This window comes from Hippoglossus hippoglossus, chromosome 16, assembly GCF_009819705.1.
Source record: "Hippoglossus hippoglossus isolate fHipHip1 chromosome 16, fHipHip1.pri, whole genome shotgun sequence".
In the NCBI taxonomy this organism is placed as follows: domain Eukaryota; kingdom Metazoa; phylum Chordata; class Actinopteri; order Pleuronectiformes; family Pleuronectidae; genus Hippoglossus; species Hippoglossus hippoglossus.
Genome location: NC_047166.1, coordinates 10756438 through 10773098, shown reverse-complemented (window position 1 = coordinate 10773098; position 16661 = coordinate 10756438). Strand labels below are relative to the sequence as shown.

The following is a 16661-nucleotide window of genomic DNA, read 5'->3' as shown; positions in this document are numbered from 1 at the left end:
GCTGATAATGATGAAATACACATTGTGTGTGTCCATAGGTGGTTGGAGAAGAGGCAGAGCTTCAGTTCACCTTCACGGTGACAGCAACCATTTGGATACAACACCCACTTGCTCTGATGTTTGACCTGCTATTGTATTTGTTTTGTTTTCCTAAATAAATGTTTGTGTGGGCTAAAAGCCCTTGAGATGAATCATGTGGTTAGCACCGGCTCCTACTCGAGGCAGAGCAGCATCTGATAAACTTGCCTGATTTACAGCAGGGGAGTTCCTTGTTGTCATCTTCTCTCTCACTTTAATCTTTTCCGTCCTCTGGCAGAATCTTCTGTTTTTGTTCATGGAGACAAAAAAATGTTGATCCAATTTTTTTAAAATGCTTTCTTTTTCCAATGCAAATCAATTGCGCAATTATGTTTCTTTTCTTGATTCATGCATGTAAAGCATTACGTTTTTTTTTTACTGGCATAAAAAAGTTCTCTGTTCTCGAAACTTTTTTTTCTTTGCAGTGTCCTCCGCTCCCCAATAGTTCCTTGTTCCTATCTTTATCTCCTCATTTCCTCTGCACCTCATCCATCCGCCTTCTCTCCCCCTCATCAACGCCACCTCCCCACCGCCACCACCTCCCCAACCCCTAGTTCCTGTCAGCACAGTCTGGAGGAGGGCCACTGTAATGAAACCGGCTCTTACAACAGTGGCTTTGGAGACGAGTAACGATAGCAATTATGATCACAAAACGTCAACATGCAGGGAGGCAAAACTACAATTACAGCAACATTGTTAGGATTTTGCTAATGAGACTGGCAGAAATAACCATGTAGTGGTAGAACAATATTGTGATAGTGCTAATTAGGAACCTTAGAACCTTTACTTAAGAGCAGCAGCTTCACATGACTTTGCGTCTTTGGTTTAATTTATGAGGACAAGTGTTGTAAGTTAAATGACTATGAGCCAAAGCACTGTATGGGGACTGAATGGATTACTGATTAGATGGATGGTGTTTTACATCTCGGGAATGAGACATTTATTCCAAAGTGCTTCTGGCTCCTTTTAATCATCAGATCAGTCCACTGTACTGATGAGTGGACTGTGCCAGCGGAGGATCATGATGAACAGTTGCATTAAAACAAGTGTAACTCCTCTCCTAACTCTCCACGTGTTTCCTGTCCCTGCAGCTGTTCGTCATCGACAATGGAGCAGACGACTGGCGCATCGCCATGACGTTGGAAAGGGTCCTGCTGATCTCACTGGAGCTGCTGGTGTCTGCGGTGCATCCGGTGCCCGGGGACTTCAAGTTTCAGTGGCGGGCACGGCTGGCCTTCTCGTATGCACCGTCGCAGGCCGAGGCTGACCTGGACATGGTGCTGAGCGTGCCCATGTTCCTGCGCCTCTACCTCATTGCCAGAGTCATGCTTCTGCACAGTAAACTCTTCACAGACGCCTCCTCCAGGAGTATAGGTGCCCTCAATAAGGTCAGAAGGGTTTTCTGCTTGCAGGTGTGTCTGTGAAGATCTATGCATTCAAGAGAGCGGTTGTCAAATATTTAGCTGGAAACAGACGAGGGAGCTGTAACGGTATTCAGGTCAAGAGCTCTCTCTTCTGAATTAAATCTGTGTCCGTGTTGTCCCTTTCATCCCTGGCCTCTATCTCTCTAACTAACTCAAGTCCTTCCTTCCACTCCGTCCTTCCAGTCACCCTGTTCCTTTTCATCTACCACTTCAAATCCCATTCCTCTCCTTTTGTCACCATTGTCAATAGAGACTTAGATGTAAGCTGTGGTGGATTTCTCATAAAGCAATATGAGAAGAAGGCGTGAAATGGGAACAAGATATTGCATACGGCCCAAATGGGGCATAAAATAAAGGACTAGAATGAGATTGCCACACGAGTGTGGAGAAATGTGTACAAGTCATGCAATAAATGATTGGTGCCTTGTTTGTAATGACTTTATATTATCAACATTACTCTAAAAGCAGGAAGTGGAGATGTAGCACATGTTGGAAAGGAGGAGGAGATGAGGACAGTGGGAGAGAGAGAGTGGATTTTAGATGAGTAATTTAGCATTTTACGAGCGTGTCTGCGATGACACTATTCTGACCCTCAGGGTAGAGTGATGGAGAGAGGAGGTGACGCTGCCGTTGAAGTGCGGCTCCAACATGACAACTTATTTATCAGCTGCTTTACCCTTCCAGTGCTGAACCTCGCCTCTCAGATGATCCATTTGCCTGAGTTGATGGTCTGCCTCTTATTAACCGATGAGCCACGGAAAATAAACTACACCGAAATAGGCCAATTGCTCAAAGACACTGTAGCTTGACCTGAGTCAGAGGGCGAGCTGCGATCTCAAATCCAATTACAGCGGAGATTCTCAGATTGTGGTGGCTTTCAAAAGCTGCTCAGAAGACTAATTAGTAAATCATAAAGTCTGTGTGGGAAACAGGGAACAGGATGAGGATTCACAGCTATAAAACAATAACACTTGAAAATATGTGTGTTACAAAGTCATATTTTATCTCTGCTATACTGAATGCGTCTGTTTGTTCTCTAGGTGCATTTTAACACACGATTTGTAATGAAAACCCTCATGACTATCTGCCCTGGGACGGTGCTGCTGGTCTTCAGCATCTCTCTGTGGATCATCGCTGCCTGGACCGTACGAGTGTGTGAGAGGTCAGTATCAAAGCTAGTGTGTGTGTGTGTGCATGCATATGTGTGTTTGTGAATGAAATAGACAGCCAGAGGCTTAGGAATTCATCTCAATTAAAGGTTCAGTGTGTAGAATTTAGTGATATCTACTGGTGCCATTGCATGTTGCAGCTGAACACCCCTCACCTCACCCTCCCCTTCCAAACATGGAAAACATGGTTAACAAACAGATCAGCAGGCAGAAGTTCATTTGAGAAATGCAATAAAACTGGACATCTATAGAGAAATGGTCCACCCTAGGAATTAAGGTGTTACCTTGAGAGAGCGGTAACCCCGTGACAAAGTCCAAGGTGCTGTGTGACCAGGGGCAATTGGTGCCAGGAAATGGGCAAAGACCAGCTGGAGGACGATGAGACACTTTGCCCCTGGTGTCTCTTGAGGAGTTTTAGGGTGACTAACACCTGAATGGCTGGCAAACTGTAGGTGGGCACGCACTGCAGAACCTGTAAATAGACAGACATACTCTCCCTGCTGCCCAATCAATAGGTGTGGTGTATTTCTTTAACTCAGGACAACTAAGTACCAGGGTTATTTTTTGGGCTGTAATATAAAGAATGGTGGTTTCTGGTTATCAGACAGAATCAGGTTGTTGTGGAAATGGAGTGGTGTGTAATGGTTGCCAAAAATGGATGGCATTAGCAGTCAACCGTGTCTCTAGGATGTCTAGACTTATGCTTGATTGAACGACCATGTCATTATTGAGAAAATTATCAACAGCTCCTGAATTGATTAATGCAAGAAGAGGCAGGTATAATTGGTTGCAATTAATAGTAGCTTGTACAAGAGGTCTGGACTGTATGGAATGATTAATTTGGCTCATCAGTACCCCTACTCCTCCTGATGAGTCTTGTCTTTGGGGCATAAAGGACAGGCAGAGAGGAAATAACCGACTTGACCCCAGGAGATGCACGTAATAGTCCAAATCTTGTGTTCCACCCGCATCAGCCAAGCTTTGCCACGTTGCAGCGGTTCACCCTCGGGAGATTCAACAGGTCCCTCTGTATTGGAATCAGTAGAGGATTGGGCCTCGATTCCTATGAGGGTTAGAAAGTGTGAGCGAGATTTAGCTGCTGGCATAATGCATACTGATTTGTTAGGCATGCAATTATCCAACCTGACTGCCAAGAAAACAAGAGAACTTAGGTTAGCAGGTTCAACCCGAGAGGCTATTTTATCTTCCAGTTTCTCTCTCAAACCTTTTAAAGATACTCCACATAGAGCCTCCTCTTTTCAGTTTCAGTTTCACAATCTGCAATGTACATCTAAAATCCCACAGCATAATTTGAGGGGCCTCTCTCTCTCTCTCTCTCTCTCTCTCTCTCTCTCTCTCTCTCTCTCTCTCTCTCTCTCTCTCTCTCTCTCTCTCTATGTATATATATGGAAATAATATAAATACAATTTAATATAAAGGAATTTAATACCAAGGAATATGGTATAGGAATATATAATAAATACAATAGGAATGTAAAGGAATATATTATAATTTAAGGAAGCGTCTGGGCCATCATTAAAAAACCAGCGAAGGAATCCTCAACACTTGTCCAACTGGCCTAAAAATGGTTCTGCGTTGGTGGCGTTGGCCTCCTGGGGAGTTGGCAGAGCGGTGGCAGAAGGCAGAGGAGGAGCTGAATGGAGCGGCTGTGCGTCTGTGACTGGCAGAACAGAGTAGTTAGAGTGTCGTGCTTTTCTTGAGATTGGTTAGTGTTTGTTAATGTCCAGATAATCTATATGTGCTATCCCAGAGGAGTGCCTTGACCGGAAGCAGTTTGATGGATGTGATATGGATCTTAAATTGAGTTTACTTGGTCCATGTTGACCAGATTGTTCTGTAATGATTTGTACTTACACAGACCTAAAAAGAGGATGGGGAAAACACAAGGAAAACACGGACCAAGGGGGAAATGACCCAATCATGTGGCTGTGCAGACTATTATTTTTTCCATTTTACAGTTAAAGGCAAAAAAAAAATCCAAATTTATGAGTAATGTAACTTGATTAATGTGCCATTAAGTAGAAACTAAAAAGTAACCGCCTCTTTTTGATTGGTTCAAATGCTTTTGGAGGTAATCAAGGAGGAGTTGTCAGTTTGTGAATAAGCTTGGTTAAATGCATCATCGCCCTGCTGCTGGGAAGCCATTGTTCGGTCCACACCGAACCTCAACTGACATCTCCTCTCCCATCCTAACCAAATTAATGGAGGGAAAAAGCACATAAAATTAAATTAAACTGCTTCAAACAGGGTGTAAATATGATAATTAGGAGAACATGTCCCCTCAGGCAAGCGAATGGAGAGCTCAAAGCAAATATATCTATCACTAACATTCAAGGCCAAAATTAACATTCCTCTGTTGAATAGTTTCCGGGAAAACAACTTTGTGTCCAATCTGCCCCAGGTTTGGTTGCTATGGTAACCGTGTTGTGCATAGTGCAGACAGGATGGAGGCAGGAGCTGCGGGTATACGTTATGTTCTGTGTCAGGTAAAATTGCAGGGCACCTATTTGAGGTTTTGACGCCCACATTTTCAGAGAGAACTAGTGGGCCAGTTGTGTTTTTATTATTATTTATATCTTTTACTATTGACTGATTTTGCCCTCTGAGCCTGCGCCGTGTTGTCTTTATAGGTATCACGATGCCCAGGACGTGACCAGTAACTTCCTGGGAGCCATGTGGCTTATCTCCATCACTTTCCTGTCCATCGGCTATGGAGACATGGTTCCTCACACCTACTGTGGCAAAGGAGTCTGTCTACTGACAGGAATCATGGTCAGTACTTTTCCTCCCCCCCTCGGTCCCTCTCTTTCTCTCTCTCTCTGTCACTCTCCCTCCCCTTGGAGCTGTCCTCGCCTCATTCAAAGGTCAGCAGATTAGAGAGCATGCTGTCATTTGTGAGAGAAATTCTGCCATTTGTGTAATTTGGGCAATCCTCTCTGAATTAGCCTGCATCTGTGCGTCTGTGTGTTTTGGGTGTGTAGGCGTGCAAACAAGAGGAAATTAGTGAGTGTGTGTCTGTGTGTGTGTCTGTGTGTGTGTTATCCCTTTGTCTGTCCTCATTGCATAATGAAGGTCCCACCTTTCAGTGTGCCATGTTCCTCCCACTCTCAGTTGCTATCTCTCTGCCTGTCAGTCATTTTCTCTCTCTCTCTACCTCTTTCTCATTCTGTCTCTTTCTATATATCCCTCTTTCCCTCTCTCCTTCCCTGAGGCCATGTGTTTATTTCTATCTACCCTCCATCTGTTAGTATCAGTGTTTAAGCTGTCGACTGCTACTCTATTTGCTTCACATCACAGGTGTTCTTCCTCAATCAAATATTTCTTTATCGGTTTTTCCCAATTTTCTGTCATTGCTCTGTCGTCCTCTTGTTCTTCTTCATTTCTTTCTAACAGGATAACCACAGTTCTTACAAAATTACTCCAATTGGTGAATCCATTTAGAGATATGCATCTTTTTCCACGCTATCACATTAACACTGTTCGAAAGGATTTTAGGCAATTAATCTTTTTTCAAATGCAATGTGTTTTTATAATGGCTCTACAGCTAAATGTCAAGTAATCCTAGTGCTATTAAGTATGGCCACTCATGACAGAAAAATAGGACTCAAAAATAACCTGTTAATTGGGAATACCTTTCTCACAGGACACAGTGTGCCACATGTTTTATGTTGCGAAGGGGAGAGAGCAGTGAGTAATAGAAGACAAGTGTGCAGCTAAAACACTGAAAACCACTGCAGAGTGGGTGCTCACCTGAGTTGGATGTAGCAGTTTTTTTACCAAATTACATAATAATTAATTATTTTCTTCTTCATTATGGGCTTGTGTAACACATTAAGCATCACATTATCAGCGTGTTTGGCAAAATGTCTTCCATTTAGAAAGAGGTGGTAGCCTGGATATGACATTCAGGATATTAGGGTTTAATATATAAATTATTAATACCAGGAATGCCATTTTTTTCCTTTTCTATGTTTTTAAAAGCTATGGGAGTCATATTCCAGATGCTAATATTCCCTATAAGTAAATGCAGTAGCATAGTTGAGCTTTTAACACGAATGAAAAGAAAAAATCAAGTCTCATGGTAAGATGTGATAATGTGCTCACTAGCTGAGATTATAAAATCAATAAGCAGAGCTTTTTAAATCCGAGTTTCATAAGGAAATGAAGATGCATGCATGTAGCATAAAATATATAAAAATAGCATTTCATTAATCCTGTCGCTGCTGCAGTCATCATTTACACACATTAAGTTTTAGTTTTTTGCATTTGAGTGTGTTTTGTTAATGGAGACATATCATGCTTTTTCAGTTATATACGTTTTCCTCTGAAGTGCTACGGTAAAGGGAACTCCTGTCCCCCAGAGAAAAAAGATCCTGAAGCTCCTGAATCGCCTCCTCAGTAGTCTGGTGGATACCTCCGCAACATTTTTATGATTTTTATGTACATTTGCATAATGCTCGTCTAGCCACCAGTCTGGCACGCCCCCTAACAAATCCGGGTAAAGCGAGCACGGAAGCTGACATGTCCTGCACGCGCTGGAGGCTATCACAACAGAGAGCTGACCAGTCAGAGCAGACTGGGCTTTAATGGGAGGCGGCCTTAAAGAGACAGGTGCTACAAAAAAAAATGAAAGGTGTTGCAGACAGAGGCTGAAAATAGGAGCTGCAGCACTGGACAATAGGAGGAAAGTGATATGTTTTCTGAACATTAGAGCATTTAAACCTTTTCAAGTAATAGTCCAAATTTTAAATATGAGTCTAAAATATGAGTCTAAAATATCTCCCTTAAAGTACTGTATACAACAAAGACCATGGCAGAATACTGAAGCCAATAAGAAGTTGTTTATTGGCGGCTGGTTGATGCTCAACAGAAACTCTGAGATGGATTATAAGAGCCTCAACATTTACACCCCATTATTGTTTCCTTCAGTTTCTCAGATCTTTTATGCTTGGAGTGTTTGAACATTATATTTTCCATTAGTTGCTTTCAGCTTCCCCAAAGCTCCTCAACAACTTATATGTGCATTCTGTTATTATTCACTGTATCTCTCTCTGCACTTGCCTGCTCACAACGGAGTGTGTGTGAATAAACACACTTTCATAAAGACACACACTAATGCACATTTGTTGGGTGAATCATCCAATCAGTGTTTTAGTGTTTAGAGTACAACTCTCACTGTGATGTTAACACACACACACACACACACAAAGACATAAAACAGGGGGTGGATACGCGGTCGTCCCAAGCCCTCTACAAGCTACAGACTGCATCCTCCACACAACTTGACACACACATACTCTTAGCATGACTCCCACACACCCTCTCCTCCCCTGTCACACACACAAACACGCTCTCGCTTCACTCTTCAGAGTTTTCCGAGTGGTTTATTTTCGTTGATCATCAAAGAAGGAGTGAGGATGCAGAGAAAGGTAAGGCTCCTGCGTGAGGCAGTCGCAGCGGGTCGTGGGAAAACAGCGTTGAAGTGAAGTGAATAAAATAATTTTATAAAAGACAGAGGGGGCCGGGTCGAGAGGTTAGGGGCAAAGAGCAAGATATGATTTTTTCCTGGGTTGGATATTATTTTAATGAGTTTCTATAGGAGAAAATCTCGCGTGTGTTACTATGACAACACATAAAGGCCAAAAATGTTGGAATATACCACTGCCCTGAGGCCACTTGGTGGTGTGCAAGGTGTAAGTGAGTATATGTGCATGCTTTCATGTGTCTGTGTGGGTAGGTAGATGGTAGTAGGGTAAACTAAAGCGAAATGTTTATATGAACTTATCATTGCACTGAAGACAGAGGATGTTTATTTTCTACATTAAAGCACATATCAGATAATGGAATGAATGCATGTGTGTATTCACATGCTTATATCTTCATTCATACACATTAACTTTAAATCCCCTTATTTGGCATGTATATAAACATGTAATAAATGTTTTTATAACAAAATAATGTATTTATTTTGTTTTACAAAATATATTGTACACACATATAACATATTGTACACAGATACATGTCAATTAATGACCTATTATAACTATAACTCCCCCTGCAGGATTCTGTATAAACAGATAAATGACAGAAAAAATTGCTATAATAATGAAATAATGAAATATGTCTTTATAGAAGTTTGAATTGTTGAAAAATGCTCTACATTAATTAACACACGAAATATCTTTGTGTGAGCATATTACTGTTATAATCATTTAATAAATGTTCACATACTGTTCATAACTGCTAAATAGGGATTTAAAGAATAGTGACACTTATGAATGTGCGTTCATGCTCTGCAACTTCTTGACAAACAGTTGTTCTGTGTCAGTCATACAAGAGATACAGAATATTGTGTAAGCACAACAAAATAACGAAAGTGGCATCCTAAAATCAAATTGGGCCCGTTATAAAATAATATAAAAGAGTAGGAACTATATGATAATATATGAATATTAGCAAAAGACATCTAGAATATAATTATTCAGTGAAATAAAAGTAAACACAGGTTGAGGTTATGAGGTCCCGCTTGTTTTTTTGCACACTATTTGAGCAAATTGTTATTATTTACGTGGAACATCTCCCCCTCTTTTCTCTCTTTGACCTGTTTGTTGAAACCTTTTTTTGCATGTAGCTAACAAATGTAATTTTGACCAGGAGAAAAGAGGCTATTACACTGTGGCACAGATTGGTGGTTCCCCCTTCTCCTGAGGTAGATGGCAGTGGTGTAATGGAGGGAGTGAGGGAAACACCCGGGCGTATGAAACAAATCACAACAGCACAGCCATCATCAGCCGTGTCACTCAGTGGTGATTGCACAGGGAACCCTGCTGGAATCAAATGGATGCAGGCGTATACACAAACAAACTGTCACACACACACACACGCACTTACACACATGGTCACTCGCACATGCATGTGCATACACACAGAGCCGACCTTGACAAACCAATCAGCACCCCACTGTTTCTGACCAAGGAGGACAATTTTGAAACACGCACGCAAACACATGCACACAGCTGGGTACATGCACGAGGCACGACACTTGTCCATACTGTGCTGCAGGAATCCTCGGCTCCTTTCCCTAAAGCGCTGACATATATGAATGCTCGAAGGGTTTTCCATCGGCCCTCATCATATTTTATTCATAGTTTTTGAATAAACACAAATAGAGTAGATGAGTGTATAGACGTGGGCACTAATGCCTGTTTGTTACTGAACCCAGCCAAAGTTATTTTTGGCAAACCTGTGTTATCGCTCACGAGTGCAAGATAAAGCCTCAGGCTATTTCCTACATGCTTCAAAATGTGGTTTGTGCTCCCTCCATGTCCAACTCACCGCGTTTCTCTCCTGATATCTCTTCTGGTCTCTCTCTCTCTCTCTCTCTCTCTCTCTCTCTCTCTCTCTCTCTCTCTCTCTCTCAATCTGTGAGTTGCACAAACTCAAGGAAGAAAGAGCACTCATACATTTTCATTAAACACTCTTAATCTTAATTCAGTATTTATCAGATATGTGACCTCATTAACATTGCTTTCTTCTCCATCTTCCATCCTGTTCCACACACACACACACACACACACACACACACACATCCTTGCCTCCTCCATGCATTCATCCCTCCCTTCATGATTTCTCCCTTCCCCATTTATATTTACTCATAGCTCTTCACTCTCTTTATCTTTTCCTCCCTTCTCCCTTTTTCCCTCTCGGTGGCTGCCCCGTCAGAGGAACCTGTGAGCACCCGACAGCCCCATTGAAAACAGTGTCTAATCTGAAAGTTAATTAAGTCTTTCTTCCTCCCTGTGTTCCCGCTCCTCTTCTCCTCTCAAGCATGTCTTTCTGGATGAGAGACTGCTGTCACTCTTCTCCCAAATGAATTTTCCATATTTTTCAACCTGGAATACAGATGAACTGTATTTTAGACTTGTAAGCATCCCGCAGACCTCGAGTCCCCGTTGACAGGAGACTGACACCATGTAATTCAGATTGACAGCATCCAATTAAAGAAAATTAGGTAGTGTCAATTTTTGATGTGTTTTCATATCTATACAGGGCATATTTTTCTGCTACATATAGCGGCGATATAGAGAGGATCTCACACCAGATGGATTTGGAGTGAAAATAGACTTGGCTTGCCTTTCAACATGAGGAAATGTGGATCTGGAACAGAGCTATCCCCCCCTAATCCTCTCCTCTCTCCCTTTCACTTCTCCGTCTGTCGTGCAGCTCCCTTCCTCATATTTGTCCTCTCTCCGTTCAATCATCTGGGCTAATTCCCCCGGCCAAAAGCCACCGATTTACCAATTCCTCCTCTGTACTGACTGACTCAGTGCTCTGCTTTCTCCTCCTCCTCCTCCTCCTCCTCCTCCTCCTCCTCCCTCTCAGGGCGCAGGATGTACGGCTCTGGTGGTTGCCGTGGTAGCCAGGAAGCTGGAGCTGACCAAGGCCGAGAAACACGTACACAACTTCATGATGGACACGCAACTCACCAAGAGGGTGTGTAGGCTTGTTTGTTGTCGGTGGTATGAATGGATATGTCGTCATGTTTCAGAAATCAGGCGAAGCTACTGTGTGATATCTGTGTGCATCATCACTGGGCCTCTAAAATACTGTAATTTGGTAAAAGTACATTTTTTTATTTGGTAATTCCCTCTGGGGGGTATTTTAGAGATTTGGGTATTTGTCCTCGCACTGACCCTTCTTCACCCTCACCAATTCTCCATCACACTACCGCCATGTATTGTTGTGACAGAGTGCCGTGTTTTTTGAGTGAGTGAAGGCAATGAAAGGTCATCTCTCGCTCACTCTCTCCATTCAGCTCCCTCCTTCAGTTTTTTCTCCCACTTGACCATCCCTCCGCCCTCCCACCGCCCATCTCCTCTGACATTTGTCTCTTTGACAATGAATCCCTTTCTCTCACTCCCGCTCTCCATCACCTCACCTCCTCTCCTTCTTCCTCTCCTTGCTGCCTTCCCTCCATCTCTCACTCCCTCCCTCCCTCCTTCGGTCCTTTTCAATTTTTCATATAGTTGAAAGACTCCCAAGTTTTAAAAATAGCTCCCGTATCAAATATGTAGGATACATTATGGCAGCAGGGTATGTGGGTGATTGAACAGGGTAGGGTGATCAATAATTTCACCATGGATAGAACATCAATAGAGGAGCCAAATCACTTTGTCTCTATTGGAGCCAAGCAGGTCAACCAGAGTGTGTTTTCACGAGACATTTAACACCTTGAACAGTATTTGTATGTGTAGTTCTCACAACCTGGAGCTCAGCTGACCGTGTAAAGCAGCTGTTCACACAGTTTTTGTCTGATGTACCCCAATTTAAAAGATTTTAGAATATAAATACACTAATTATACAAAAGGTTTTAGAATATTTTAAATATATATGGTAATGACCATGGGATGGTCATATTTAGCGCTCGTGACAGAGTCTGTCAGTCCAGACAAAAATATCTCCGCAGCTACTACTACTCTATGTTTCACCTTTGTATCTGCAGAAGTTAATGTACACCTGGTTGGGAATCACTTAAAATTTAGAACTTGACATAAAGTTTATGATTTGTAAATGGAAAATAATATAATTTTACTTTCATTGAAAAACATACAGATGAAACTGATTTTCTTTAAATGCTATTAGCCCTTGGAGGAAAAAAAATGTGTCAGTGAATGCATTACCCAGTCCATTAAATCACAGTCTTAACAAAGACAGGCATCAAATGAGGGAGCTGCCATTCAGCTGTCTCACTTGACACAATGCAGCGTGCTGCTCGGTGACATTTCCTTTAAAGGCTCTGTAGTTTATGCAGTGGTAATTGTCTCCTGCCCTCTATTACTGAGAGACCAATGATTGAAGCTGTTGTAAGCACATTGATTTACATGGCTGGGGCCATTCTCTGCCATAACATGGTAACAAGAGCGTGCAATCACTCAAGTCTTTTTAATGAATAATGCAACGATAGACTCCATCATCACACACACACACACACACACACACACACTGGGTTTCTACGTAAGCGAAATGGGTTTCCGTCCCTTTGAAGGATTAACAAGAATGTCAATTAAATGTCAATCAGTGAAGCTGTAAGTGGACTGTGTTTTGTTGGTAATGTCTCTGCTTGATGTCAGCAGCGTGTTATCTGAAAAAGAAACCCATACATCTGCAAACAAACCAACACTGAGATTATTTTTAGCCCAAATCTGTGTGGTAATTTTGACACAGCCTGACAGATATTTCAAAAATATTTTCTCTTAAGTTTTTCATCCTCCGATTTACACACTCACCCGACAGGCCTGAAGTTGAAATCGTGTGTGGTACCTTCTCAGGGAGGATGATGAGCTTTAAAGACATCATTCAAAGTTCAACGCACAGGGTTAATTCTCATGTAGGGTTCAGTGGAGTGGAGTGTTCCCCTCTCCTTGATAGGATTAACACGGGTGTTAATTGAATAACACTTAACATCCCTGAGTCGAACCGCGTGTGTGAGGTTTTGAGTGCTGGTGTTTGATGCCGGGAGCCTTGTCGTCTTGGTGCAGAGCGTTGGAGGTGCGATTTAAAAGGCTGCCACTCTGGTTGCAGTTCACAGAGGATCCACCCTGAAGTATTGGTTGGTTAGAGCGCTGCTGGAAATCCATCTGGTCAGAATATCGCCCTGGACGTTCACAGCACTCTCCACACTAAAGAAGCAGGACACACTTACTGTCGGTGCTAAGTCAGTGGAGTGAAGTGGTGTCTCCTTAAGAGAACAATAAGCCCATTGCCAGTGCAAATAGAGAGTCTGTTTCTGAGGTTTGCAAGCTTTTTAAATTATGTTGCAAGAGTTGAAACTGTTAGGCCTCAATTAATTTGCACTCTGTGTGTGTACGCTGCTTCCACATTGGACCATTGGTTAATTCACAGCATTATCAGATGTCCCTGTGGCATATTCAGCCTCTTCACCCGTTCTGAATATTCAGCGTGCACTCTGCCACGCTGGCCAAGGAGGAGGTGCTGCAATGCCTTCCAATGTTTACACCACCAGCCAAATGGGAGCAATCGAACCCCCCGAAGATTTCTTCTTAGCTCGCGCTCACTCCGCACAGTAAAAATAACTCGTCTTCTGACAGCCCTTTAATTCACTAGCAGGCCGGATGGATCCTTTTTAGTGGAGACGTTATTATTTAAAATTCTATGAAAAACTCTGTGAACCCTCATTGATTGGTTTGATCCTTGAGTGAACCCCTCAGCTTCAGCTTTAGATGTTGGGATGAAACTCATTCAGTGTGTGTGCGTGTGTGTGTGTGTGTGTGTGTCTTTGCCGTTTTCGTTACCTCTTTAGGACCCTTTCCAGCACAAACACTGACCTTGTCTGGACCAGTAATCCTCACTGGGACCAAAGCCTCATCCTAATGCGGCAAAACATCATTTCTGAGCTCCTGGTTAAGGTTAGGGGTCAGGTGTGAATTGTTGTTAGGTTAAGGTTAGGTACGAATTGGCCAAGTTTATAAATAAGGTTTTTGGTTTGGCTGTCCACAATGAATGGAAGTCAAAGCAAACTCCTAATAAGATAGCTGCGCAAACCTGTGAGTGTGTGTCTGTGTCTGTGTCTGTGTCTGTGTGTGTGTGTGAGAGAGAGAGAGAGAGAGAGAGAGAGAGAGAGAGAGAGAGAGAGAGAGAGAGAGAGAGAGAGAGAGAGAGAGAGAGAGAGAGAGACTTGTCTCGTCTCTTGCCGTCACCGTGCCTTTGAGTCAAAGGTCAGAGCAGGTAAGGCCACGTGACGCCATGACACGCCAATGAAGGGAGAGGTTGTTGCCAAGGTAATTGGCCTGTTTGTTTATGTTTTCGTCTCCTCGACAAAACATCATTGTATCTCTAGCACCAGAGCAGATAATTGCTAATTGCATACACAGGTCATTAAGGCCCTCCAGGGTTGAAAGGGCCAGGTCCTTCAGCCGATGGTAGAACAAACATTTCCATCCCTACGAGAAATCAAGAAAAAGCGCAATCCCCTTCTTTCCTTTTTCAATTTAAATAACAGATTCGTTCATTTTTCTTTTTTTTATCTGCCATATAAATTCATGCCCTTTTGAATGTAAATCACTCTACTGTTATAATTAATTATATCACCCGTAGTGACCTCATTAACATATTTGAACTGATTGATTTGTATTCCTCAATATGTCATTAACTGAGGAGTGGAAATCCCTTGTATGAAGAGCGCGCACATGTACCTACCATAAGGTTCGCCATGTAGGGGACCAGCCAGAACAAGCGCTTTGACCCAAACCAGCCATATGGCCCCAACATGGTCGCCCAAGTACAGGCCATATGGTCCCGGAATGGCTGCCGCTGGGTTTCTCGTGGCGTATTCTTAGCGGCTCATGTTGAGTCTCTTACACCCGATAATGGTGTTGTCACCTCAGTCTCTACCTGAACTCCCAGGAGGAGAGAGGAAGAAAATAAATAAAGAGGGGATTGGGAATTTGGCTGAAAAATACAATCGGGTATTATCGCTCCCTGGTATCTGCACATGAAGCAGCTCCAAGGGTGAAGCTTCAGCGTCGTCTAATTAAATGTCCTGTAGCGGTGTCTCTGGCTCCCACTGCGCCGCTGGACAGATGTTGGAAGTTGGCGTGAAAACGTCCACTGCGAGCCACTCACACAAGATGCCACCATTCATCATATTTCACTCACCCTGCAGTGATTAATCCGCTGATAAATGGGATTTGACATATCAATTTACCGATGGGGCTGTAGACAGAAGGGGTATTAAACGTGCTCTTCAGTAACCTGGTGATTAAAACTAGAGAAACTGTGTTTTGCTTCAACATAATGCAGACAAATTACCTCTTTACTTCTGGTCGCTGCTTCCTTTCTGACTGCGGAGGCAGTTGTGATTTTAAATTTTATGTTAAAGCAACATATTTACAGCCATGTTGACTTTGGTGCCGTGGGCTCACTGTCAACATGTCATGCTTGTGATGCCTCTTTAGGATCCTTGCTGCTCTGTTGGTGTCTTGTCTTTTCTCTGCATGGACACAAGCTCTGTAATCCTATTGACATTGGACATGGGATGGCACGGTTTACATCACACCGCCTGCTCCGATTTACTTTCAAATCAGATTTGTCATGGCACTAAACTTTTTTTTTTTGTTCACACGAGATTTGCATACTATATTTCAATACCTTCTCCGTAAACACGCTGTATGTATGTACAAATGAATAACTGTGATGCAAACCGTCATGGAGATTGACTGGTAACATGGCAAGGCTCTTATCTATTGGCTCTTTTTTGGGTTTGACTTCCTCCTGTCATTGAAAAAACATCTGCAGGGGCCCAAGGCCTCTTACTCTCTTCATTTGCAGCCAATAGCGTGTGTACGTCTGCATGTGTGTACGTGTGGGCGTGAATGCGTGTGAGCGGTGCTTGACTGCGGTGGATGGCTGCTGATTAGCCAAGCTGCTGGGGTCTTTTGTGCTCCTCAGACGGGGATATAATTGTTCTTTGTTCAATGCTCAGCGTCTCTTTGAAGTCTCTCATTCAATTCATGTCCTCAGAGATCCTCGCTCCCTTTCTCTATGGTATCCACCCGCTTCTTTTGCACCGGGTGTCAAACCCCTATGTTGTAATTACAGAGCAACCTATGGAGACATACAGGGCATGAAACACACAGGAGCGGATATGGTGATGAATTCATATAAAGGAGTCCTCATCTTTGTCCGCACAAGTTGACCTGATGCCCATATTGACATTTTGAATCACAGTAATCTGGTACAAACTAGAAGCCTCTGAAGTCTGTTTATGAGCCGAGAAATGGAGAAAAATAACCACCCTGCTGTTGACTCTGATGACTGTCAACACTGCCCATACACGAGCACCATTACGGAGGCTGTTTCTCTAATGTGTCTCCTCTGCGGCGTCGAGCGTGTGTCTGTGACAGCTCGTTCAAGAGCGGCGACTCATTCCGCTGTTGTTCCTTTCAGTTGT

The 16661-nt window shown here is 42.9% G+C and overlaps 1 protein-coding gene across 2 annotated transcripts in view; it reads left to right on the top strand.

Moving 5' to 3' along the window:
* Positions 1-16661, top strand: part of kcnn3 (potassium intermediate/small conductance calcium-activated channel, subfamily N, member 3) — a 46747-nt gene that overhangs the window by 22653 nt on the left and 7433 nt on the right. For both annotated transcript variants that reach the window (XM_034610917.1, XM_034610916.1), the window contains exons 4-7: positions 1170-1466; positions 2543-2664; positions 5323-5464; positions 11075-11185. In XM_034610917.1, the coding sequence (XP_034466808.1) occupies positions 1170-1466; positions 2543-2664; positions 5323-5464; positions 11075-11185 (672 nt within the window). The remainder of the gene's footprint in view (positions 1-1169; positions 1467-2542; positions 2665-5322; positions 5465-11074; positions 11186-16661) is intronic.